The 25,126-nt window shown below is 43.1% G+C and overlaps 1 protein-coding gene across 5 annotated transcripts in view; it reads left to right on the forward strand.

Annotated features, from left to right (window-relative positions):
* Positions 1–21,944, forward strand: part of LOC115080630 (zinc finger protein OZF-like) — a 32,866-nt gene extending 10,922 nt beyond the window's left edge. The window contains exons 1-7 of one of the 5 annotated variants that reach the window (XM_029584930.1): positions 3,780–4,154; positions 4,748–4,955; positions 6,304–6,417; positions 6,550–6,651; positions 9,535–9,663; positions 10,779–10,865; positions 11,848–11,940. In XM_029584930.1, coding sequence (XP_029440790.1) covers positions 4,131–4,154; positions 4,748–4,955; positions 6,304–6,417; positions 6,550–6,651; positions 9,535–9,663; positions 10,779–10,865; positions 11,848–11,885 — 702 coding nt within the window. In that variant the 5' untranslated portion in view covers positions 3,780–4,130 and the 3' untranslated portion in view covers positions 11,886–11,940. Of the gene's footprint in view, positions 1–3,779; positions 4,155–4,747; positions 4,956–6,303; positions 6,418–6,549; positions 6,652–9,534; positions 9,664–10,778; positions 10,866–11,847; positions 11,941–16,422 lie in introns of those variants that run through there. The other 4 variants (XM_029584926.1, XM_029584927.1, XM_029584928.1 and 1 more) reach the window with 4 other exon arrangements.
* Positions 21,945–25,126: the final 3,182 nt, after the last annotated feature.

The raw sequence follows: 25,126 nt of genomic DNA on the forward strand, positions 1-25,126 counted from the left end.
TGTTTGTACTGTGAGAGGAAGATTTTCTGGGGAAGAGGACTTGTGTCATTGTTTTCTGAGGGGAGCTGAGCTGCAGGGATGATATTCTATTAGGGGAGGGGGTTGTGTGTACATTTTCTAGGGGGAATTGAGTTGTGGGGATGAGGTTTTGAGGGGAGGATGTTTGGGGGAGTAGAGAGCTGGAAATTAGAAATATAAATAAAATAACCACTCTCTGACATGTCTGGGGTAGATATTTAAAGGCAAGCTGGCTAAGTAACTTAGCCAGATATAGCTTATCCATTGTACGGAAACTCCACCCTCCTTATATCCAGAGGCCATGCCCCCGGAGCTCCATTGGATGTTCCAATCCTGATCTGTAATGGGAGTTGTAGTTCCTATGCTCTGTTTTCTTGCTCTGGGGAATTCTTGGTGCTCTCCAACAGATCCGCATCTGCCTATGGGCTGAAGCGTCCGGTTCCCTAGTGTCCAGGCAATCTTGATACGGTAAGCAAGGGGCCCCCCTCCTCACACTGTACACTTCCACACTACAGCACTCATTGAGTATTTAGGTCTGTTGATGCTGTTAAGTAAGCATTTGATCCATGCCCGTTTCTTGTGGCAGATTTTCCAAGATTCTGTGATAATTTTGTGACAAACTTGCATAATTTAGCATAAAAATTCACACCTCTGATTATGCAAAAAAAAAAAAGTCAATTTTTAACTGAAAACCATTCACATTGTTTATTTTTAATCAATATTTAAACTATATTCAAATAAAAATGTACCAAGCACAAAAGTCAACAGTTTATCAAGTTACGACATATACGTTACAAACTTTTAACTGTGAAATCTCACTTTTGTTTTGAATTTGTTGCATTTCCCGGCCGCGGCAGGCCCGCGGCCGGCTCCACTCACCCCTAATGCCCAGGTCCCGGACCTGGTCCTTCCTCCTTGGCAGCAGTAGGCAGTCGCCTACGTGCCCGCACTCCTGCTACGCTCCCAGGCTCCTCCAGCAGCTCCGCGACCTCCTCCGGTCCCAGTCGGGTCTTCCCACGTGTGTCGAGGGGAGACGCCAACATCTCCTAGTTCCTGCCTGCTCGCCTTAGGTGCGCGCGCACCTTTGCTGACTTTAAAGGGGCCGTGGCGGGATTATCTTAAAGACAAAGCTGACAATCTTCTAACTAATCATTGTTCCTCGAACTCTGTCAGTAATATATCTTGTGTATATCTCATATAGACCAAAATAATTTAGAACAACTTATACAACAGCTGATGACAATATCATCAATGATTGCCTCAAGATATCTCTCTGCAGCCTCTCGCCACTCAATGGGCCGCAAGCCGTAATCGGTCAATGAAGCAATAAGTTATTTGTAATCATTTACTGTCATCATGCTGTAAAAACTATACAAAAAAATTTTTATAAAGAAAATTATAAAAAAAAATTTGTATAATTTTTTGTATAGTTTTTTGTATAGTTTTTACAGCATGATGACAGTAAATGATTACAAATAACTTATTGCTTCATTGACCGATTACGGCTTGCGGCCCATTGAGTGGCGAGAGGCTGCAGAGAGATATCTTGAGGCAATCATTGATGATATTGTCATCAGCTGTTGTATAAGTTGTTCTAAATTATTTTGGTCTATATGAGATATACATTGGATTTATATCCTTTTTCCTCTTCTTTTTCGTATTGAGTATTAATTGGAGAGGGTTTTTGCTTCTTTATTGTTGATTAGTAATATATCTTGTTCCAGATCTTACAACACCATGGAATATCTTTGAGTACGTCTCTAGCACAGAAATGAAAGACATGTTATCACAGCAAAAGAAATTCCTGTTGTGCTCTAAATCCATGTCCAACTAGACTCTTTGATAAGCTAAAAAATGAGCTTGTAGCCCTATTAACCACATTGCTCAACTTATCCCTATCTGAAAGGATCATGCCACAAGTTTTGAAACAATCCGTAATTCACCCAGTTGAAAAGAAAGGCAAACTGTCTATTGACAAACCAACCAGCTTTAGACCAATCTCCAATTTACTTTCTCTGGGGAAACTATTAGAAAAAGCAGTTTACTCACAACTAAGCAGCTTTCTTCAAACCGAGAATATATATTATACGGTAAGCAATGTGGTTTCAGACACTACCATAGTACTGAGGCCCTTCTAGTCTCAATAAACAACCTTTTATTACATATTATGGACTTTGGCAATGCTTCCATCGCAATCTATTTGGATGTATCATCTGCCTTTGATTCAGTTAATCATTCCAGTCTCATTACCAGATTGAAAGAATTAAATATCGGTGGTGTTGTATTGTAGCGGTTTCAATTCTACGTATGCTTGTGTTAACAAGTCAAAATTGGTCTCTCTCGTTCAGCATGGTTTTCCCTGAAGGCTGGAGTGCCCCAGGGTCCTCTGCTCTGTTTAATATTTATCTTTTGCCTTTGTGTGATTTGTTAGATTCATTTCATGTTAACTTTCAATGCTATGCAGATGATATTCAATTGTATTTCCCTGTCTCATCTGATGTAGCAACAACTATTTCTCAAATGAATTCATGCTTAGACGCAATAGTCAAATAGACGGCTGCCAATGGTTTGACTTGACTATAATCAAATCTGAAGCCCTTTTGATATCCAGAAGAATAGACCAAACAATTTAATTAATTTAAATCTTAATGGCGAGCACATTAAATTTTCAGAATATGTTTGCAATCTTGGTTTTCTGTTTGATTCTAAATTAACTTACTCCCAGCAATTACGTCTGGTCCTATCGACAGGGTACTTTAAGGTAAAATTAATTCAGCACTTAAAGTCTTTCTTGGATATTGTCGACTTCCGAAATCGTATACAAGGTTTCATCCTTGTGTAACCCCTGGGTGAGACGGATCCTTTACTCGGCATCCAGGGGCACATAGGAAGAAGATAGTAGAGACGGATCCTTTCTGCACAACTCCTCTCGGTCTGTATTCAACGCCTTCTCCCTACTGGATAGCTTTCATCTGAGTCCAAGAGTTCCAGTATGTGGGGATGAACAATAGCTCTTATACCCTGCTTCTTTGCATCCCTATCTGTGAAGAAATATTTCCTGATGTTGGTTCTGGGTCGTCCCATCCGAAGTTTCATATCGTGACCCCTAGTTCTAGTCTTTGCTTTCCAACGGAAAAGGTTCGACGTTCACGCATCATTCAAACCTTTCAGGTATCTGAAGGGCTGTATCCTATCTCCCCTGCACCTCCTCTTCTCCAGGCTGTCCATATTCAGATTCTTCAGCCTCTCCTTCTAGGTCTTTCCAGTCAAATTCTTTTCCGCCTTCACTGCATGTCTGGGCAAAAACCAGGAATAGCATGCAAATAATTAAAATAACATGCACAAAATTTACTTAACGTATTTTAAAAGACAATAAAGCTTACACGGGCAAAATAGTGCATGTTAAAGGCAAACAACATCTGTGTGAGTGAGCCAGGGAGAAACAATGTGTGCCACAGAGAGAGAGAGAGAGACTGGGTGTGTGTAGGAGAGAGTGTAGAAAACAGAGCGAGACAGAAACTGAGTGCATGACTTTGTGATCCTATCCATAAGCGTCTCCATGACAGACAGGAAGTGCACCTGGCAGAGACTGAGGCAGACTCTCTCCCACTGCTCTTTGTTAGCCTCATTTTGGAGTAGGTCTCTCTGCTACTTCAAAATGATTTCCCTAAATCCAGGAAAATTAGAGGTTCCTGATACAATCAAATTAAACCGGGTCCCTGACTTGTTGCTCCTGTCTCGGACACTCTGCAGCTATTTGTCATCTCCCCACATCCACCTTAAGGAGGCAGGATCCCTCAGCAGGGCAGCTTTGCGCATGCTTAGTTGTGTCTCTTCCTCTAGAGGCCTGCGAGGACAGCCCCTGCCCCCACGTCCCCACCGGCTTATTTATATCTGAAGGGCCGGAATAGAAAATATTCAGGAAAAAAAAGCAGAAACCTGAAAATCCCTGCAAGCCCCAGATCTGCAGACGGGCAGAGGAGGGAGTTTATCTGAGACCCTCAGGAATCAGCCCCGCCCCCTCCTCTCCTATTCATCTTTCTCAGCCTCTGAGCAGGAACAGGGAAATCTCCAGCCTGAATCCCACCCGCAGCTGCAGAATTCAGTGGGAAATGTCTGCCCTGGCTTGTGATCAGGTAAGAGATTCTTCTCTCTCCCCCTGTATACAGGACACCCGCACTTAAAGGGAAACTTTTCCCTGTGCAGCTCTTCCACCCTCCCCTCCTGACGACACAGGGCAGAGATCTTTCCATCCCTGGGGAGGTTTGAGTTCTGCTCCCCCTGAGATCAGCAGGACAGAGACGGACCTGCAGACTGCCTTTCTGTCCCAGCAGACTCTGATATGCACACTCTCTCTCACAAGCATACACGCACTCTCACAGTCTGTGTATGTTCTTCTCACATAGACTTACACACATAAGCCCACTCTCTCTTTCTCTCCAAACCCCAGCACTCTCTCTTTTCTTGCCTTCAGCCACCAACCCATCAGTCTCTGTCCTTACTATCTCTGCCCAAATGCTGCTGCTTTTTCCTCCTCTCTCCACTAGTTTGAGCTGAAGCTTCCTTCTCCTGCTGAACCAGTCAGCACCCAGTCAGAGACTTCCAGTTTTGTTCTGGTGATTGGTAATCTATGCAAAATACCGGCTATGTAAGAGAACAGGCTATAATCAGCTGATTTCACTGACAGAAGCCATATACCAAGGTGTATTATTTATCTATTCATTTATAGACATTTGATATTCTGTCTTCTAACAAGAATGGCCTCATGCTGGAGGGAGAGGGGCTGAGGGTGTCCTGTTTGCTGTTCCAGGCATCGATCACATTCAGTGACGTCGCTGCTTATTTCTGGGAAGCGGAGTGGGGCATTCTGGGAGAACGGCAGAAGGAGCTGTACAAGAAGGTCATCAAGGAGATTCACGGCTTCCTCATATCATGGGGTAAATCTTCCTGTTCTGTTATCACCCGCACATAAGCCCGTTGAGTTCTGTTTTGAGAGTCACCATCCAAGAAAAGGACCTTGGAGTCCTTGTGGACAATACGTTAAAATCCTCAGCTCGGTGCACAGCGACGATCGTAAAAGCAAATAGAATGTTAGGACTGATACGAAAGGGGATGGAGAATAAAACGGAAAATATCATATTCCCTCTGGATCGAGCCAAGGTGTGACCACACCTTGAGTATGGTGGGCAGTTCTGGTCGCCCCATCTCAAGAAAGGCAGAGCGGCACTAGAAATGGTGCAGAGGAGGGAGCTAAAAATGATACAGGGGATGGAACATCTCTCCTATGATGAGAGGCTACACAGCCAGGGCTCTTCAGCCTGGAAAAGCGACGGCTGAGAGGGGACGTGATAGAAGTTTATAAAACCATGAGTGGGGTGCAACGGGTAAATAAAAGACTGTCTTAGTATTTCAGAGGGTAAATAAGAGGACACTCCATGAATCTAACAACCAGCAGATTAAAAACTCATCGTAGACACTACTTGTTCACTCGGCGCATTCTCAAGCTGTGGAATCCGTAGCCGGAGGACGTGATCAAGGCTAAAGAAAGCTAATGTGATCCTGGGGGAGAGTAAGAGGAATTAGATTTATTTTTTGGAATCGGTGGGAAACGTGCAGGGACAAAGCCCTGCTGGAGGTGAGGAAGGGGTGAGAGTTTTGGAGGGGTCAAGTAGGGAGAGGAGTGGCTGAGACGGGATAAGGGTTGGAAAGGAGGAGCTGGGGAGGAAGTGGAGTTAATGTAGGAGGGGCAGGGGTGAATTGTTGGAAGGGGTGAGAGAGAAAGCGTGGGGTGGGGGAGGGGGTGAGTGATCTAATGCCTTAGAGTGAGGTCGTCTGGATTTGAGGGATTTTCATTTGGCTATCAGCGCAGGTAGGATCACTGCTTTCACCGAAGGCACCGCCAGTGCTGTTTGGTTTGCTAAAGTTAAGATCCCCCAGACCCCTAGGTCTGGAGCCCTATTGCTGTCCTCTCGGGAGACTTCTGCACCAAAAGCCTTCAGAAGTTTACATCTTTGACTAAGAACCTTTTTCTGCTTTGAAGGTTACATTAAGTACTACTCAAAGGCAGTGATTCTTTTGAGAAGTATAGTATTCAGATTTTTGAAATGTGATGCAGAAAATGTTTCTTCTTTTGCACAGACTTGTAAACTGTTGTGTTCAGAATTCCCCCCGGAGTAAGGACGTTCACGCACTCGCACTGCTCCTTCATAACAGCCAAGAGATGGAACACCTTGAAGGGTTTCTACACGTGCAAGTTTAATGTAATTCTTCTGTCCTTATTGACAGGTTATTCAATTCTGAATCCTGATGTAATATTCAAGATTAAAAAGGAAGAGGAGAAATATTTCCCTCAACGCTGTGAGCGGGAGGGAAAAGAAACCATGAAGGACCCCCCCATTAGTAAGTAAATGTTCTGCATTTAAAGGGCTCTGCATTTTCACATCACATTTGGAGACCTAAAATCCCTTTCCTAATATAACATTAGCAGGTCCTGGGTGACTCCTTCTAGCCAGGTTTGTTTTCTCATCCCAGGCCTTCCCATCGTAACGTCTGTGTTTTCACTGAGCGTTAAACAAGAGGAAGATCTGCCCTTCATGGACCCTCCTGAATCAGAGATTCCCCCTCCTGTGACAGGTGAGTATCCGATTCCTTCTGGACGCCTTCACTATGGTCAGCCATTGTCATATAGGCGTTCGTTCAGCTTCCACACCATGGGACTGAGAGATGGCCTTCCAGCTCCTTCTCAGCCCCGGCACATCCAAAATGGCCACTGTCCCCAAACCAGAGCCTTTCCCAGTGGGGAACCGCAGACCACAGGGCCCCACATCGCTGGATCCTCCCCCCCAGAACCCACTACACCGGTTCTGAATAGTTTTCAAGCAAGCTATTCCTTCAGTGGGCCTCAGCCCTGCAGAGCACATTCCTTTATCCATACTTTGCTGTGGTAGATAGAGAAATCCCTGGTTATTTCATATCCACCCGGAATTAGATCAGAGCAGGAGGAGGGGCGGGAGCAATCCCTCAAAAAATAGGCAAGACTGGAATCCCTGGCCCAGGCCATGCTCAGGCTGAGGGAGGGAGAAAATTCTGTCACTTATAGCCAAGCCTGTCCCCCAGCGACACTCAACTGGGTGAGGGAGCACTGGTCTTTGACCACAGGAGCTGCCCCAGCAATCGCGCCACTTCGTTCAGCCTTCTTCAACAGCACGGGGTGCTCGTTTATCGCCTGTTGGAGACAGAGGATACTGGCAGGCTGAGGTCAGCACAAATGCATATAAGGGGGTGACGACAGCGAACCTGTTGATTTATCTCCATTTGCTGGTCGGTGTGCATAACACATTCATCTGGATTGGTCTGACTGGATGAAGAGTAATAAAAATGTTTTTGAATATATCGAAAGCAGGAAGCCTGTGAGGGAGTCGGTTGAATCATTAGATGATCAAGGGCTTAAAAGGGAAGATAAGGCCATCGCAGAAAGTCTAAATGAATTCTTTGCTTTGGTGTTTAGTGAAGAGGATGTTGGGGAGATACCCATGTCGGAAATGTATTTAATGGTGATGATTCGGAAGAATTCAGACAAATCATGATGAAGCTGGATGATGTTATAGGACAGATTGACAAACTAAAGAGTAACAAATTGCCTGGACCAGATGGTTTACAAGCCAAAGTTCTGAAAGAACACAAAAATGAAATAGCAGATTTTTTTTTTACTAGTAATTTGTAACCTATTGTTAAGATCATCTGTTGTACCTGAAGTTTGGAAAGTGGCAAATGTGATGCTGATTTTTAAAAAGGGCTCCAGTGGTGATCCGGGAAACTATAGACTGATGAGCCTGACTTCAGTGCTGGGAAAAATCTTAGAAACTATTCTCAAGAACAAAATCATAGAAGTAGAAAGGCATGGCTTAATGGGACACAGCCAGTATGGATTTACACAAGGGAAGTCTTGCCTTACAAATCTGCTACATTTTTTTGAAGGGGCTAATAAACATGTATAATAGTGAGCTGGGGGGGGGGGAATGATAGAGGTCTATAAAGTCATGAGTGGAATAGAGTGGGTAAATGTGAATCGGTTATTTACTCTTTCATAAAAATACAAAAACTAGGGGACACCATGAAGCTGGCAAGTAGCACATTTAAAACAAATCAGAGAAAATTATTTTTCACTCAACACATAATTAGCTGTGGAATTCATTGCCGGATGATGTTGTAAAGGCAGCTAGCGTAGCTGGCTTTAAAAAAAGGTATTTGTGACCTGGACTGGAAACAGGTTACTGGATTTGATGAACCCTTAGACTGACCCAGTATGGTAGTTCTTATTTCTGCAGTTCCTTTTTCCTCACTCACTTCAGTCATTATTCATGTATGATGTGTTTATTAGTATTTCATGTATCTTAATCTAGGGGATGTGATGGTGTTTAATTCATTGTGTGTGTGAGCAGCTAATAACGACCAGCTCCACAATGGAGGGGTGGACCTTATTGAGTTCCTTATTACTTAGGTCTAAGGGGTATTAGGTGTAGCTGATTTGTTATTGGCCCCCATCTTCCAACTGGTTATTAACACTCGGGATGTCTGTTACTGCGTTAACTTTCTCTTGAGATCGGGAGCCATTGTAGGCCATTGTAGGCCTCTCCTGTTTCTGTGGATCATAGTCTGGGGACGTTTTAGGAGGTCCACAAAACAATATCTCCAATGGAAGGGGAGAGTTACAGGTCTTAAGCTCACTGGTGTAGCTTTCTTTCCATGAAGACTGGGTCTAAATCAGAGACGGGCAGAACCCTTGGAGCTTTTCGAAGGAAAGGCAGGTTAAAAATACATTTTAATTTGATGGATTTGTTGGGTCTGTCCAAGGTGCCTAGGAGACTGTCTTTACTCCCGCTAAGTGGGTGGTTTCCTTATTGCTTTTCATTTGCAGTTTGGTGCCTCCTCCTTGTCCTTTGTTACCTATGCATTGTTTGGGCCACTGATTGTTTTTTTCCCCCCAATTCTGGGCTGGGCATGGGATTGGCTAAGGAGCTCTGGCAGAGTACATCTTCCCTTCTCAGCTTCATGATTAAAAGTTCTCTTCCCTCCCAAGAAAACTGAAAAGTAAAACCACATGCCCTGTGGCGATTGGGGCTGGTTATAACCAGAGCCATTCCTTGTAGTTTATGCCAGTTTTCTTGGAAGTCTGATGCAGCCACACTGCTGATATTCAGGTTGTAGCTACAGTCATTCCTAAAACGCCATATGAGAGAGCAAACATGTGGGTCCCCTCTCTCATTTCCTGTAGCTCATCAGAATACCTGTTTGTGGCTCTCGGGGGGAATGGAGTAGTCCTCCTCAGTGTTAAAATGGTCAGGATATGGCTACAAGGGATTTCTGATGACGATCAGCAAAGCAGCACCAATTTATTATTCGCTCTGAACTGGTGGCAGTGCCTATGAAAACGGCATAAATCTGATCTCCCATGCATTAATAAAGGCCGTGTGGTAACTTTTCTAAACATACTGTAATCATCTTTTCCCATAACAGGCTCCCCGGAAATCAAACCTGATATTTTAATCCGATTTAAGCAAGAAGGACTCGGGATTGAGCCCCAAGAGTGTGAAGAAAGAGGAAACAGGACCATCACGGGCACATGCAAGGCACTGCGTGAAGCAGGTGACGTAGCTTGGATTAAAGAAAGACACCTCCTCGGGAGCAGGCACAGGGAGAGTGAGGCGTTAGAATCCAGGCCCCTGACGTCTTTACCTTGGTGTGGAGAATGTTTGTGTTCTCTTGTTTCATTTTCAGCTTTCCTTGTTTTTGCTTTACTGTTCATTCCTTTCTTCCCTCTTCTGTCCTCCCCCCACCATTTCACTACTGCCTGTCTCTTTTCCCAGTCACACCTCCATATCGCCAGCGTTTTTACTCTCATCTCTTTCTTCCCCTTTTGTCTCTGTCCCTTTTACCTCTGCCTTTTCATCCACTCTCATCTCTCCTCCTCTGAGGTTTTCATCCCTCGCTATTTCTGACCTCCCTGGCTGCTACCCCACCATATTCTCCCTTCCTCCCTCCCAGTGGGTTGGTTTTGATTTTCTGGGAGCCCTGCGGTGCCGGCAGCTGGAGGCAGGAAGACAGGAGGCGGCTGACCACTGATATCAGAAGGAGCTGGGCTGAACTCGGGTACCTTTCCTGTCATGGTGCCTTAACTCCTTGCGTAGTGACACGGTAATTGACGGCAGCAAGTTGTTTAGGGTTGTCGCTCCGTGCAGGTTCCCAGGTTCCCCCGTTTCTTCATGTCCATCCTCTTGCCAATAGGGCTTCTCTGTATTTATCCCATGTCTTCTTGAATGCCATCACATGCCATGCGTCCACCACCCTTTGCATGAAGAGAGATTTCCTGACTTTGTTCCTGAGTCTTCCCCCTTGGAGTTTCCTATCATGACCCCTAGTTTTACATCTTTCTTCCCATCAGAAAAGATTCAATTCTTGTGCATCATTAATTCCTTTCAGGTATTTAAAAGTCTGTATCCTACCTCTCCTGTCTCTGAGCTGCTCCATGGTCTACATATTTAGGTCCTTCAGTCTCATATGGCTTTCGATGCAGACCCCCCACACCATTTTGGTTGCCTTCTCTCTGGATCGCTTCCATCCTGTCTCTATCTAGGATATTTAAGTATCCACTAGGATACTTACATTTTCAGAGCTCACATCTCGTTTATAGCCAAATGTGCTTTGCTTGTGTCCATATCTAGGGCTATTTCAATGCTGAAGGTATTTTCCTCTTTTTCTAGGCAGCCAACATGACAGTCCTGATCCCACAGTAGAGATCCTGAAAGTGGAAGGGCTGGAAGGAAAAGAGGACACTGATACCAAGCATGGTGAGCACCCAATTCCTTTAGAATAAACTCATTGCTGTGATTGTGGAGCATTTACAGATAAGAGAGTGAATCTTATTACTGACTTCCTGTTCAATTTTAGTACTAAAGTCATTAGTTGCTTTAAGCTGACCAGTCTGAGGTTCAGCGACCCAGACTCCGAATGAATCCCAGAGTTTCTGGTCAGCGACTGGAGTCAGAGGGAAGGGAAACACACGGGAGGTGAGGATGAGATCAGCTATAGTAACATAGTAAATGACAGCATTGTGGGAAAGAAGCTGGGCATTTACAGAACTGTGTGATGCCCACTTGGAAACAGGACAAAGGTCAGTGTGTACCTACCACCGGGCAGGGCACACACTCTGGCACATATTTGAAGACACTGATATTGCTCAAGATAAATGGATTAGTGATTTATAATCTTCTCAGACTATTCAGTGTTCCCCATGCTTTTATATGAATACACTTTAAGCCTGTCTAATGCCCTTAGGAGTTAACTCCACTGTAGCCAGGGATGGTGTACCTCAGAGATGCCTCTCTTCTGGGCTTCACGTTGGGGCTGGACTGCCAAAGCTTGCTGTGAAATCTCTCTTTTTTTTATGAAGGTTTTACTCCATAGGCTTGACTGTCTCTCCATTCATTGGTGGCTCTTTGGGTAGCCTATGAGCAGTGCTTCCTCCTTTCCTTTGCCGTTGGTTGGATCTAGGTTTGGTCTTTCATCTTTCTGTCATTGGCTACAGGACGTGGGGGTCCCCATGTCAATTGGCAGAATGGCTTTGGGCATGCGTCAAGGCCTTGACTGCTTGGTGTGCCCAATGTATCGTGCCTCGCTAGGCCAGCCCTTTCTGAAATTCCCTGCAATGCAGGTGCGTCTGTTATACAGCTGAAGTTCAGAGTCTTTTGGCTCCACTATTGATGCAAACCTTTGTAGTTTTGTAAGGTGCTGGCTTATTCTACTGACGTCCATATTGGTCCTTATCAAAAGGTCCCAGCTTCCTGAATCGTGTTCACTGCTTCCTATGAAAAGTCTGAGCGCGGCCTACCCCTTTTAGGCCTTACCTGCAAGGGACGCAACCCAGGTACTTTGGCCTAGCTTATCCTATTCCTAATCTAAATCTCTTATCATAACAGCAGATAAAGACAAAAATGGTCCATCAAGTCTGAGTTTGTCCACTTTGGGTGGATGCAAGCGGCTTAAAAATTCCCACATGGAACCTGACCTTCACCCCCACACCCATCCCCTCATGCCTATTCTAGGGTTGTAGCTTTGTCTCCGTTGCAGGTTACCTCATGCCCACCCCCCTACCCAAATCTCTCCCCTTCAGAAAAGATTTCCCCCCAAACCCCCAGGATCTGCCCGCCACCCCTCTGGTCCCCCCCGTCCCCCTTAACATTAATTCAAATCCAAAGATGGGTCCCGGCCCTAGGGGGCGCACCAGGCCCATCCTGGACCACCAATGATTCTTTGTAAGGACTGGGGGGTGTCGGGGGGGGGGGGGGAGTGGTCCCAGATCACTAGGCTCTATTTTCAGGTAAGGAGGGGGGGAGCACCCTAGACTTACCAGGGATTTGATTTAATGTCAGGTGGAATGGGGGGGCGGATAACCTACTGTTGGGGGCTTGTGTTGGGCCAGGGGGAATCTTTTCTAAAGGGGGGAAGGGTTTGAGTAGGGGGCAGGGCATTGCCATATGATTTCAAATTTTTTTTTTTTTTAACATTTTTATTGCGGGGCTGCCCAGTGATTTTGGGTTCCTACCTGCTTTGTCCCCAGGGGACATTTAGGCACTTGGGGGGAGGGGAGATAATGACTTTAACAGACCTCCCGGGGACATTGGATTGCGTGGTAGCAGCCTGATGTGCCTGGGAGAAAATAACACCACCTCCCTGAAAGGTGCTACAATAATGAGGCTGACGTATTTCTAAGACATCCAGGTTGTTTTATTTTCATCGAATTGCCTATGCATTTGCTGTTTTGCATGCATTAGGCAATTGTATTCATGCAGAGCAGCTAATTTCCACAGAGGGTGCAATTTTGTTTAGAAAACGCTGTTTATTGCATGTTTTCTAAACACGCATTAAATGCTATGTATTTTGTCTTATCGCGGCTCAGGAAATCGAGACCTAAGTTAGTATCCGAGGCAATGGAGGGTGTCGTGACCTGCCCAAGGTCACGAGGCGCAGTGAAAAACTTTCTGAAATTGTATTACCTCTCCCAAGAAGCAGTCCAGTGTTTATTTGAAGTAGACACTTCCCAGCAGTACCAGGGAGTGGCACTTTGAGATAGGAAGGTCGAGCTGCCCTTAAAGCAGGTGATTACTTTCCCAGCCCGTTCTGCTCCAGCTTCTATTAGCGGCAGTTTGGGAGCATGGGTGCTCCTACCATAGATTCGGCAGCTTCCGGAAAGCAAAGAAGAGATGCCAATGGAATCGGCTGCTGCCTTTTCAGCTGATGCCGCTTGCATTCTTCTCAGAATTTCTTCTAGATTGGTGGCTTCATCATAGCAGCTGGACAACTGCTCTGGCTCCGCGACTGGGCAGTGGACTTATGGTCTAAGTCTTGGTGGGGCAAACTTCCCTTTAAGAGAAAATTATTTGGAGGAGATTTGGAGCATTTTGTTATGCGTCCATTGTCATCCCTTTTGTTCACCTTCACTATGGAACCTTACGCTGAACGAATTAGAAGTAACCCAGATGTTAGGGGTTTAAAGAATGTCGAGCAGCGTTTAAGATTTCCCTTTTTGCCGACAGTATTACGTTTGCTGTAGATTATCCCAGGTTAACCCTGCCTGTGTTGCTAAGGGAATTTATTAGGGTTTGGGGTTTAAAATGAATTTGAATACATCGGAAATGTTGATGTTAATGTAATAACCCTTTGGGATTCGTTATGAATAAGGCCCTAGTTCTAAGTCCCTTTGAGCAGGGAGAGTAGAGCTTAGCTAGCAGAGGGGAGCGTGCACCATTATGGAGGTTGCTGTAATGTCGCCTCCTATGGGTGCACCCCATAGGAGACGACAGGAGCAGGGAGCAGGTGGTACTGGGTGGCGTCAATATCTCCACTGGGATAGAGCCTCAGCTGTATAAAGAGAGAGGCGTTGGACAGCTGAGCTGAGAGCCTTCTGGCTATGGAAGAGGACTCTGAGGAAGACCCAGAGGCAGGATTGTTCAAACACCCAAGAGACTAAGCTAAGTGAACTCGTCGGCGTAATTACCAGAGAGAGTAGAAAGGAGATTGCTGAGCTCCGAATGGGTTTTTATTTTCCTCTTCTGCCTTCTTTTGGTGTTGGTAGCTTTGGGGGAAAAACCAGACAACGTTTGCACCAGTGGCAGCCCCATTTCACAAGCAAGTGGAGGAATTGCCTGGGACCTGTGCAGGAGAACAGTTTTGGTTTCTCCTTGATTGACAAGTAATACCTTTTTAGGTTTCAGAGACATCGGATCCTTACCAACTGGCAAATGGAGCAAGTCGTTTGCCCAGGAGTAAGACTCTCATGAACCAGTAAAGCCTCGACTTAAACTGCAGGAGAATGAATCTGTAATTGATTGACAAATTCTGCAAGTGTTGCAGTGTTGAAACTGCCTGAGAGGGAGGGAGGAATCTCGAAGCTCACAAGGAATAGGCTGCACGGTGCGGAAGGGGAAATTAACCCTTATTGAAGACTAGCTGGCAAGCCGCATCGGCATTGTTATAGCTGGCTTGGAAGACATGTTCTACATACCGAAGCCCTTAATTGGGACACTGCACTTGTGAGGAGATGCTAAGAGGAGTTAGAGCTGCCGAACGGAGCTCTTGTACAGGTAGCTGGAGGCTGCACCATGATTTGTTCCTGAAAAGATGGTTTCTGCCTGAAGAATGCAGTGGTTCTGTAAATAAATAGAAAATATACATTTGAAAGTTTCAATTAAAATAAGTCCTCTGGTTGGACTGTTAAGGAAATGCGGCTTAATGCGGATGATTTCAAAGCAGTAATCGAGAGCCTAAATTCAAACCACCTAGTCGTTCTTGAAATCTCAGTGAATTCAATCCCCTACGCGCATCCAGGCAGGTTTTGGTATCTAGCATCTGGGTAATGTCCGTGGGGAGGAAGAATAAAGGGGAGGCAATGTCGAACCCGCTTTGCAGCTTGTGCAGGCCGCCTCCTGCAGCTTTCCACTCACCATCCTTGAATGGGCTACAGGCAGGAAGGTTTCCCAGTCTAAGAACCTTGAAAAGAGCATCAAGGAAGCCCCAAGCAGTTCTAGAAATGCTGAGCCAGAGGCCTGAACAGGAGAATGACTCCTTGCAAGAGTATAGTTGGATCACAGGGGTGCTGACACCCCAAAGCGACATGTGTCCTATTCCCAAGAGTGGAGAGCGTGAAGGGGGCTGGACTTCCCTCTTTGTATTGGAATAGGGGTGACCTCCATCCATGTTGAAAGAAGCCCGCTAGTGGACCAGAAAGCATGATGAGGCGCCTGCCCGGTTGCAGAAACCCCCATGGGCAGCATAAGGAAAAACATAGGGTGGCTCCCTGGCAGGAAACGGAGGTGGGATGGCATGTACTGGCAGTAGCAGGAAGAAGGGAGCAGGAAGAGGGTTATGATTCATACTGGCAGCCGCAGAAAGGAGGGCGCCAGGAAGCTCCCACTGGCAACAACAGGCAAAAGAGAGAGTCGGTTTCCACAGGAAAGGGCTTGTTCTGCAGCCGTTTTCAGGGCCGCTGTCATTCTCGAAGTCCGTGATACTTGTTTCACAGTCAAAGGGCTGCAAACAGGGTTTCAGGATCTCCCCCATGAATAGGCATGGGATAGATTTGCATCGAGTTGAAGCAGTTTGCAGCCTTCGAGGATGGGAAGTGTCCTTCCACCAGCATATTTACATTCTTTGGGCTGACAGAATTCCCATCATCTTGATTTATGTAAAGGAACATGTAGATAAAATGAACATCCCAAACTGTTTAAAAGCTGAAGATGTTTGCATTTTTTAAGACAGGCAGCGAAGGTTACAGTTCTGACCCCATTGTAGAAATCCTGAAAATGGAAGAGCTTTATGTCAGTGACTGGCTGGATGGAGGAGAGGGGTTTATTGAGACCAACAGAGGTGAAAAATAATTTCTATGTGCTATGGGGTATTCCAAATTCTACAAATGATGGTGACCCCTAGGATTTGCATTCAGTTAAATTTGTATTACTGAGTAATTAGGATTCTGTTTCTTTAAGCTGGCAAGACTGAGGTTCAAGGACCAGGTCCAGAATTAATCGCAGATCTCCAGCAGGGCTCTCTAGATGTTTTTGATCTGTGACTGCAATCAGAGTTAAACTATGAATGAGAAAACACTGCAGAGATGGGAGGTTAGGATGAGATGCACAGAACCAACAGGATGGGATCAGACATGGACTGTGTTTCTTTGTTCATGAGCTATTGCCCACCTGTATCTGTCTGCAAGCAATACCTCTATATGTTAAATGCAGCCTTAACCAAGCAAAAACCTTTCTGGAATTATATGAGATATTTCCGTATCTATATCTATATCTCCTACATAGTTATAAAATTAATAAGCGTACTCTAATTTTTATCCAACAGATGCTGGATTGAGCAGCAGTAGTGAGGGGCAGAGAATGTGTGATGGACAGCAGAGAGAAGGATGGAAACAGAGACACCCCTCCAGAGGCAGCCCAGATTATTCAGCTGATTGTGAAGAAGGTGTCAGTAGAGTAACACCACCCAGCGAGAAAGAGAGAGCCCAAAAAGAAAAGAGACCAAACACATGTACTGAATATGTGAAAAATTCCAAACATTGCCCCAATTTTGTACAAACTCAGAGACTCAAGGAAGAACAGAATCCATCTACAATTGTTGATGCATGGGATAACTTCTTCCCAAACTCTCATTCTATTAAGCACCAAGAAGAGACTGAATGTGGAAAAAGGTTCACTGAGAAGTCAAGTCAAATACATATCCAACAATATTATAGGAGAGAGAAGAAATTTACATACAGTGAAGGAGCGAAAAGAGCCCCTAAAAATGCAAAACCTATAGCACATGGAAAAGTTCATGTACAGAAGAAACCATTCAAATGTACTCAGTGTGAAAAATGCTTTGCACACAGAACTGACTTGCAAGGTCATGAAATAATTCACTTAGAAGGAAGACCATGCCAAAATACTAACTGTGATAAAAGGCTTATTTGCCAATCAAACATGAGAGAACAAAAAACAATTAATGAAAAAGGCAGGCGCTTTAAGTGTACTGAATGTGAAAAATGTTTTTCATACTTATCACAGCTTATAATTCATCAGCAATTACACACAGGACAGAAACCATTTAAATGTTCAGAATGTGATAAAAGCTTCAGCCAAAAAGCTAACCTGAGTCGACATGAAAGAAGTCACACAGGAGAGAAACCATTTCAATGTTCTGAGTGTGGTAGACGTTTCAGGCAAAACTCAGACTTAAAGAACCATCAAAGAATTCACAGTGGAGAAAAACAATTTAAATGTTTGGAATGTGATAAAAGGTTTACTCACAGGTTTTCCCTGAGACGACATAAAATGACCCATACAGAAAATAAACCATTTAAATGTTCAGAGTGTAATAAAGGTTTCATTCAGAGAAGCCGCCTGCAAGTACACGAAATGATTCACACAGGAGAGCAACCATTTCAATGTTCTGAGTGTAGTAAATGTTTCAGGCAAAAATCCAACTTAAGAAAACATGAAATAATCCACACTAGAGAGAGAGACAAACATCAGAACTATGGAATGGCCTGAAATTGCAATGATTGAGCTGGAAGCCAGGTTAAATTGAGTCCTAAATTGAAAGTGCCCTGGCGCTGATGAGGGTGTCCAACATTTGTCTCAGATATTTGACCTCTCTTCATCAATATCTTGCTAACTGCAAAAACCTATTGATCAGAAAGCCAGAATTAATCCACAATGGCTAATAACAGAATACTTCTCCTGCCCAAGGAAGAAGCAAATGTTGCCAAAAACTATCGACCAATAACCTGCTTGCCTACAATCTATAAGCTGTTCACTTCAATCAGTACAGATAGAATATATGACCACATCGAGTCTAATAAAATCTTGGCAATAGAACAGCAAGGCAGAAAAAGAAGAGTCTATGATGATGAATAAAGCCATTGGTCAAAACCTTAATATAAGCATGGATTGACTATGAGGAAGCCTTTGATAGCATCCTACACTCTCGAACAATAAATTGCCATGAAATATACAAAGTGAATTCTGTATTTACAGAGTACATCAAGTTCATCATGAAAATGTGGCAGACTACACTCCACTAGAATTATGAGGATGGACTATATGTCCTCTCTAATATTAAGGTCCAGCGAGGAATATTTCAGGGAGATTCCCTGTCACCACTTTTGTTTTGTCTGGCATTAAACTGGCGATCTCAGCTCCTCAGGTTATGGAAATAGCCTTAATCCAAGAGCGACAAGTTCCCTCCCAAAGATATCTCACTTACTATTTGTTGGTGATTTGAAACTCTACAATTCTTGTGATGCTCATTTAGCAGAACAATTTTGTGTGGTGAAGAGTTTCTCAGATGACATCAGGGTGACATTTGGCTTAGGACCAATATGCTAAATCAACTTTCCTTAAAGGAAAATTAAGTAAAACTGAAAACATCTCCTTGGCTGGAGATTGCAATACAAAGGAACTGGAGCAGGAAGGTGAATTTAAATTTCTAGGAGCAGAGGTTGGTGGAAACATTCAGCATAATACTATAGGAGAGTAAAGTTGATATTGAAGAGTACCTTAACAGTGCCAGCTTGCAATCCCCGCATTATCATACAGTTTTGGATTAGTAGACTAACCTAATATATATCTTGAAGAATTGGATGTAAAAGCGAGAAAGCTCCTCCATGCCCATCAGGAAACTTATAAGAACCAGTGTATGCTGAGATTGTTCATATCTAGGGCTGAAGGTGTTATGGGTCTTATTGAAATTGATTACACCTATAGAGCTACATAATATCATCCATGGACCCAAATACTAAAATAGTTCAGAAGTACAAAAACTAGCAACCATCCTCAGTCTCAGTCTTTAAGCTAGGACAATCATTCTGGGGTATAGAGGGAATGACTAAAGATCCACAGTACACAAAGGTAAAGAAGCTACAGAATTGGCAAGACAAGAAACTCTTTTTAAAGAATTGGACCAGCAAACAAGAAAGGATAGTTGGCAGAAGCATAAGTACAGTGGGAAGTACAGAGACCTACTTCAGTAATCCCATGTGAATCAAGATTTGACACAGCAATGGTCGAGAAGAGGTGAATTGAAACCTATGGATGAGAGACTGGTAACTATAGCACAGGATAGTAGACTGCAGATGAGATGGTTTAGCCAGCATCGAAAAGAATGATAAAATGGACAAATGCAGATTCTGCAGAGCAGACTACACATCTCGTTGCCGGATGTGATGTCAGAAGGCCTGTATACAGAGAGGCACAACAAAGTAGCATGGCTTATTCATTGGAAGCTGTGTAAACTTAAGACTTGGCTTTTCCTTCAAGCCTCCCCCTAATTTTTCTAAACCGTCAATATACCTCCGAATCAGACTATGCTTACCTGACTAGACGCCCCGCCTAGTCTCAGCGTTACGTTTTTCACACTTAGTTATGCTGTCCTTTGTTTTCCGGCTTCCCTAGCCCCCCAAGTTCTTTCTCCTTGTTATATGTAATTTTTGCTTCTTGTTAAATGGTTTACCCCATGTTCCATGTAAACCGATTTGATATGAATCTATTCATGAATGTCGGTATAGAAAAGTGTTAAATAAATAAACAAACAAATAAACAAACATAACATTAATGTACCAAACAAACAATGGCAGCACAGCCCTAATAGAATAGAATAGAAGAGAACAAAGAATTGGTGATCACCTGGGACATTCCTATTCCCACCAACAGGAAGATCAATGCATGCAAACTAGATATTCTGGTGAAGGAGAAGAACATAAGAACAGCATTGCTGAAAGAGGTGTCAGTACCCAGTGACTATGCTATAGATTATATGGAGAATGCAAAGATCCTTAAGTACCAAGAGATGCAATCAGAGACCAAGAAAATGTGGCAGAAAGATACTGAAATAGTCCCATTTATATTGGGTGCCACTGATCTGAAGAAGAATTTTCAAGCGCACCTTGATATGTTGCCTGTTAAGATTACACCTTATAAACTCCGGAAGGAGGCTTTCATTGGTACAATGCAAGTAGTAAGAAGGGCATTAGTAAAGCCTAAGACATTGAGATCAATCCCAACATGCCCTGACTTATGAATAAGGCTCATTCCTGTCAAAGTATGCTCAAAACAAATCCATTCAGAGAAACTGCCTTAAGAGAATACATCTCATTGTTGTATGTGACATGCTGATGTCAGAAAGACACAATAAGGTGGCATGGCTTATACATTGGAAACTATGTAAATATTATAACACTGATGTACCAAACAAATACAGGGCGCACGACCCTAAAAGAATAGAAGAGAATAAAGAAGTTGTGATCACCTGGGACATTCCCATTCCCACTGACAGGCAGATTGAAGCTAGAAACCTAGATATTGTGGTGAAGGAGAAAAACACAAGAATGGCATTGCTGATAGAGGTGTGCTGCAGATTAATGTCTGCTCTCAGTGTGGGTGGCCTGCCACCTATGATGCCCACACCACACTCATTAACTCTGGCAGTTTGTATGAAAGTGCCCCATTGATGCACCTCAGGCCTCATTGCCTGCCAGTGTCAGCACCGACTGTTGTACCTCATGCTTGGTTACATGCCAGTGTTACATCACAGTCTCAGACACTACTCCAGAGATCACAGCTAATTCCTGATAATAGCTATCATTACTGAACATAGCTATCATTACTGAACATTCAGCACACTGTAAATGATTATTATGATCATTGAGTTACTTTCTGCTTTGTCTTCTTCTTCCCCCAGTTCCATTACCCCTGTTTCATTGTAACTTTTTTTTTTTTTGCCTCTCCTCATTATGTTAATGTTTAAGGTTTTTGTGCCCCGGTTCCTTGTAAACCGACATGATATGATTGTATCATGAATGCCGGTATAAAAAAGCACTAAATAAATAAATAGCAGCTGGTTTATTTTGAGCTTAGATATACTTCAGACTGCAGTGCAATAATACAAACAAAATAATATAATAATAGGCAATGATTACAATAATTCATGTAGTGAAATAAACAAAAGATTGCTTTCCTTAGTGATGAAGAGGGATCCAATCTGCATAGTTATTCTCACTTCTGAAAGTTCAAATGAAAATGACCTGATCTGAATTACAGGACCTCTGACATGACATATACTGTTTCCCCTGCACATTTGAAAATATGAGTTGGGAGGGTCTCTCAGATGAAAAACAATTTACTTATCATTGTGGCTTTGAACTGCCCAGGATGCTTCAGTTGGTTATCCTCTCCAAAGTTCTGCTTTATGTCTTTTGCAGGTAACAGCAGTTAACCTTGTGATCTAGGTTTACTTTGAGGGCTTTGATGCCTGCTTCTACTTAGCATATTCAATTGGCCTAAATTCATCAGGCTTTGGTCAAGCAATCCCATTTCATTCCACCCCTAGGGCTCAGAGGACTCTGAGACTCAGTGAAATCCATAGATAAAGGGTTCCTGATGAATACTTACATGAGTTGAGATAGTATTTAAAGCCTTATGAGTAATATGACTAACACATGTAAGTTCACCACATTCCTTGCTCATCCTGTGCAACTGCTCAGATAACTGTACAGGAAAATCCAACCTCCATCTAAGATCTAGGATCGCCTGAAGTTTTGTTGCTTCAGAAGTCTGGCCAAACTGAAGTCTTTAGCAGGGCATGTCTCCATGCATCCAGAGTGCTGTGTATTTTGGCTCAGCATTTCCTGTCATCCGTTATGATATTCCTGGTTTGAGCTGCTGTGCTAGTGGTTCTCATTGTGGGTGGAGCTTAGCCTTTCCCTTTGTTGTTGCTAAGCAGCGTTGACATTTATTTATTTATTGTTTTTGTTATACCGAGTTTCATGACATGCATCACATCAACCCGGTTTACAATTAACAGAGTGTGTAAAGCATAACGTAACGTAAACAATGTTCTCAATAAACGTAAACAATGTTCTAAATAAGAACCTTGAACTTTAGATATAGTGGATCAGATAGAGGATGTGAGAAAGTTACAATAAAATAGGGAAATTAACTTGGAGCTGGAAGAGGGGAGAGATAGAACCGAGCAATATTTACATTTCAGCCTATTAATGTAATAGAGTAGCAGAGTGAGTAAATAAAATATGTGAGTAACTGAGGCAGTACATCACTATGAAACGGTACTTAAATAATCAAATGTATAAATACATTTCAGCCTATTAATGTAATAGAGTAGCAGAGTGAGTAAATAAAATATGTGAGTAACTGAGGCAGTACATCACTATGAAGTGGTACATAAATAATCAAATGCATAAATACGACAATGGTATGATAAAAGCACCGCAGGTATTGATGAGTGTCAATTTAAAGTTGGTTAATTCGTATTTAGGTCCAGTTATTGGATAATGGTTTGTGCTATTGAGTGGAGGTTTTATTCAAAGCTTGGAAATGCTTTTCTGAAAAGCCAAGTTTTTAGTCTTTTCCTAAATGTTAGAGAGCATGGCTCCTGTCTCAAATCTGGTGGGATAGAATTCCAGAGAGTTGGACCTGCTGAAGAGAAGGCTCTGAGACTCAATGATTTATGTTGGTAGGTTTTGGCCTTTGGAATTTGGAGTGACTCTTTGTAGTATTCCCTGATGGGCCTGGCGGAAGTGTGTTTTTTAAGCGGTATTTGTAGGTCGAGGTGCGTGTGTTGGTTAATAGTTTTGTATATGATGTTGATGGTTTTGTACATGATTCTGTAGTGGATCGGTAGCCAATGGAGGTTTTTGAGGATAGGTGAAATGTGGTCCATTTTCCTGGAGTTTGTAAGGACTCTGGCTGCAGAGTTCTGAACCATTTGTAGAGGTTTGGTGTAAGAAGCTGGGAGGCCTAGTAGTAATGAGTTGCAATAATCTAATTTGGAAAAGATTATTGCTTGCAGTATTGTTCTAAAGTCCTGGGCATGGAAAAGTGGTTTAATTCTTTTCAGAATATGTAATTTGTAGAAGCAGTCCCTGGTGGTTTGGTTAATGAATGGTTTGAGGTTGAGTCGATTGTCCAGTATGGCTCCTAAATCTCTTACGTGGGCTGTTTGAAGGAGTGTGGGTGGTTTTGGGAGTGTGTTATTGTTTTCCGGTGATATGATCAGGAATTCTGTTTTAGAAGCATTAAGTACAAGGTTTAGACTGTTAAGGAGAAGTTTAATTTCTAATAAGCAACTGTCCCAGAATTCCATTGTTTTTGATATTGATTCTTCTATGGGGATCACGATCTGTACGTCGTCTGCGAATAGGAAGTGTTTCAGGCTTAATTTTGTGAGAAGTTGACATAGTGGTAGGAGGTAGACATTGAATAACGTGGGTGAAAGTGATGAACCCTGCGGCACCCCTCTATTGGAATGGTGGTATTGGGATTCTTTATTGTGAACTTTGACTCTATATCCTCTATTTTCTAGAAATGTTTTGAACCAGTTTAGTGTGGCACCTGTTAAACCAATGTTTGCCAGCTGTTGTAGAAGTAGGGCGTGGTTGACGGTGTCGAAGGCCGCCAAAAAGTCAAGGAGGATTAGTAAATATGCTTGACCTTTATCAATTCCAGAGAGGAGGAAGTCCGTGAGTGAGAGTAGTAGCGTTTCAGTGCTTGCGGATTTGCGAAAACCATATTGGTTTGGGGACAGAATACTGTGGTCCTCCAGGTAGTTGGATAGTTGGGTGTTTACCAATTTTTCCATGATTTTCGCTATGAATGGGAGGTTGGAAATAGGGCGGAAGTTGTTGGGATCACATGCATTTAGATTTGGTTTTTTTAACAGTGGCTTGATTGAGGCAGTTTTTAGGTCATCAGGGTAGATACCATGTGATAGAGAGCAGTTTATGATATCTGCTAGGGTTTTTGCTATTGTGTCCGGGATGAGAAGGAGCATTTTGGATGGGATTTGATCAAATGGGTGAGATGATGGTTTCATTCTTTTTAACACCGTTAGTATCTCTGTGATTGTGATGGGTTTGAAGGCAATAAGCTGGATCTCTTTGTTTTGGGGGAAGTATGTGTTATCTGGAGAAGTAGTGTTTGGAGACAACTGATTAAGGAGATCCGATATTTTTTTGTTGAAATGAAGAGCCAGTTCGTCTGCTTTAGTCTGGGCTTGTTCTGGTGGGATATCTGGAGTGATCGGTTTAGTGAGGCTGGAAACGAAAGCGAATAGAGCTTTTGAGTCAAAGCTGAGATGATGAACCTTCCGGGCATAATAGTCTCTTTTGGTTTTCAAAGTGGTACTTTTGTATAGATGAAGTGATCGTTTGTAGTCAGAGAGTGAGGCCGGTGAAGGGGCTTTGCGCCATTTTCTTTCTTTTTGGCGAAGTATTTGTTTGAGCTTTCGTAGTTCATCGTTAAACCAGGGTTGTCGTTTGGATGCATTGGAAGACCTTATTTTGGTTGTCAGTGGGCAGAGAGTGTTTGCAATAGATTTTGTTAATTTGGACCAGGATTGGAGGGCAGAGTTAGGTGTAGAGACATCAATGAGTGGTAGATCAGAGGTTAGAAGTTTGCTGAGGTGTTCTGAGGAGCAAGGTTTTCTGTATTGGAAAGAGGGTCTTGAGTTGAGGTTGGAGTCTGATCGAGGTATAGAAAAGCTGGTGGAGATTAGAGAGTGATCTGACCATGGGACTTTTTTACAATTTGGTTGTTTTGTAAGAGAAATACTGGCATTTGTAAAGAGGAGATCGAGCGTGTGACCTGCTTTGTGAGTAGGTTTGTTGATTTGTTGATTAAAACCCATTGCTGACAGTGCGGTGAGGAAAGCTTCACAGTTTGTTGAGAGACATGTTATGTTATAGCTATACCTTCCAGATACTTGCATCATCTAACTTTCAGGGGACGCCCTAGCACAGTGGTTCTCAATCCTGTCCTTTATTATTCTATGTTTTGTTGCAAATTTTAATATTAGGTTTTATATATGTTTTATTTTTAATTTTATGTATGTTTTATGTAAACTGCACTGAACATGAAATTGTATGGTATTTTTGCAGTATACAAGTTTTTAAATAAATAAATAAGCTTCTTATGTTCTTAACTTAAATATCTGCATTACTACATTACAAGCACAAAAGATATCTCTTTTTTAGGACTAACTAAGACAACAGACC

This window comes from Rhinatrema bivittatum, chromosome 19 (genome assembly GCF_901001135.1).
Source record: "Rhinatrema bivittatum chromosome 19, aRhiBiv1.1, whole genome shotgun sequence".
Taxonomy (NCBI): Eukaryota; Metazoa; Chordata; class Amphibia; order Gymnophiona; family Rhinatrematidae; genus Rhinatrema; species Rhinatrema bivittatum.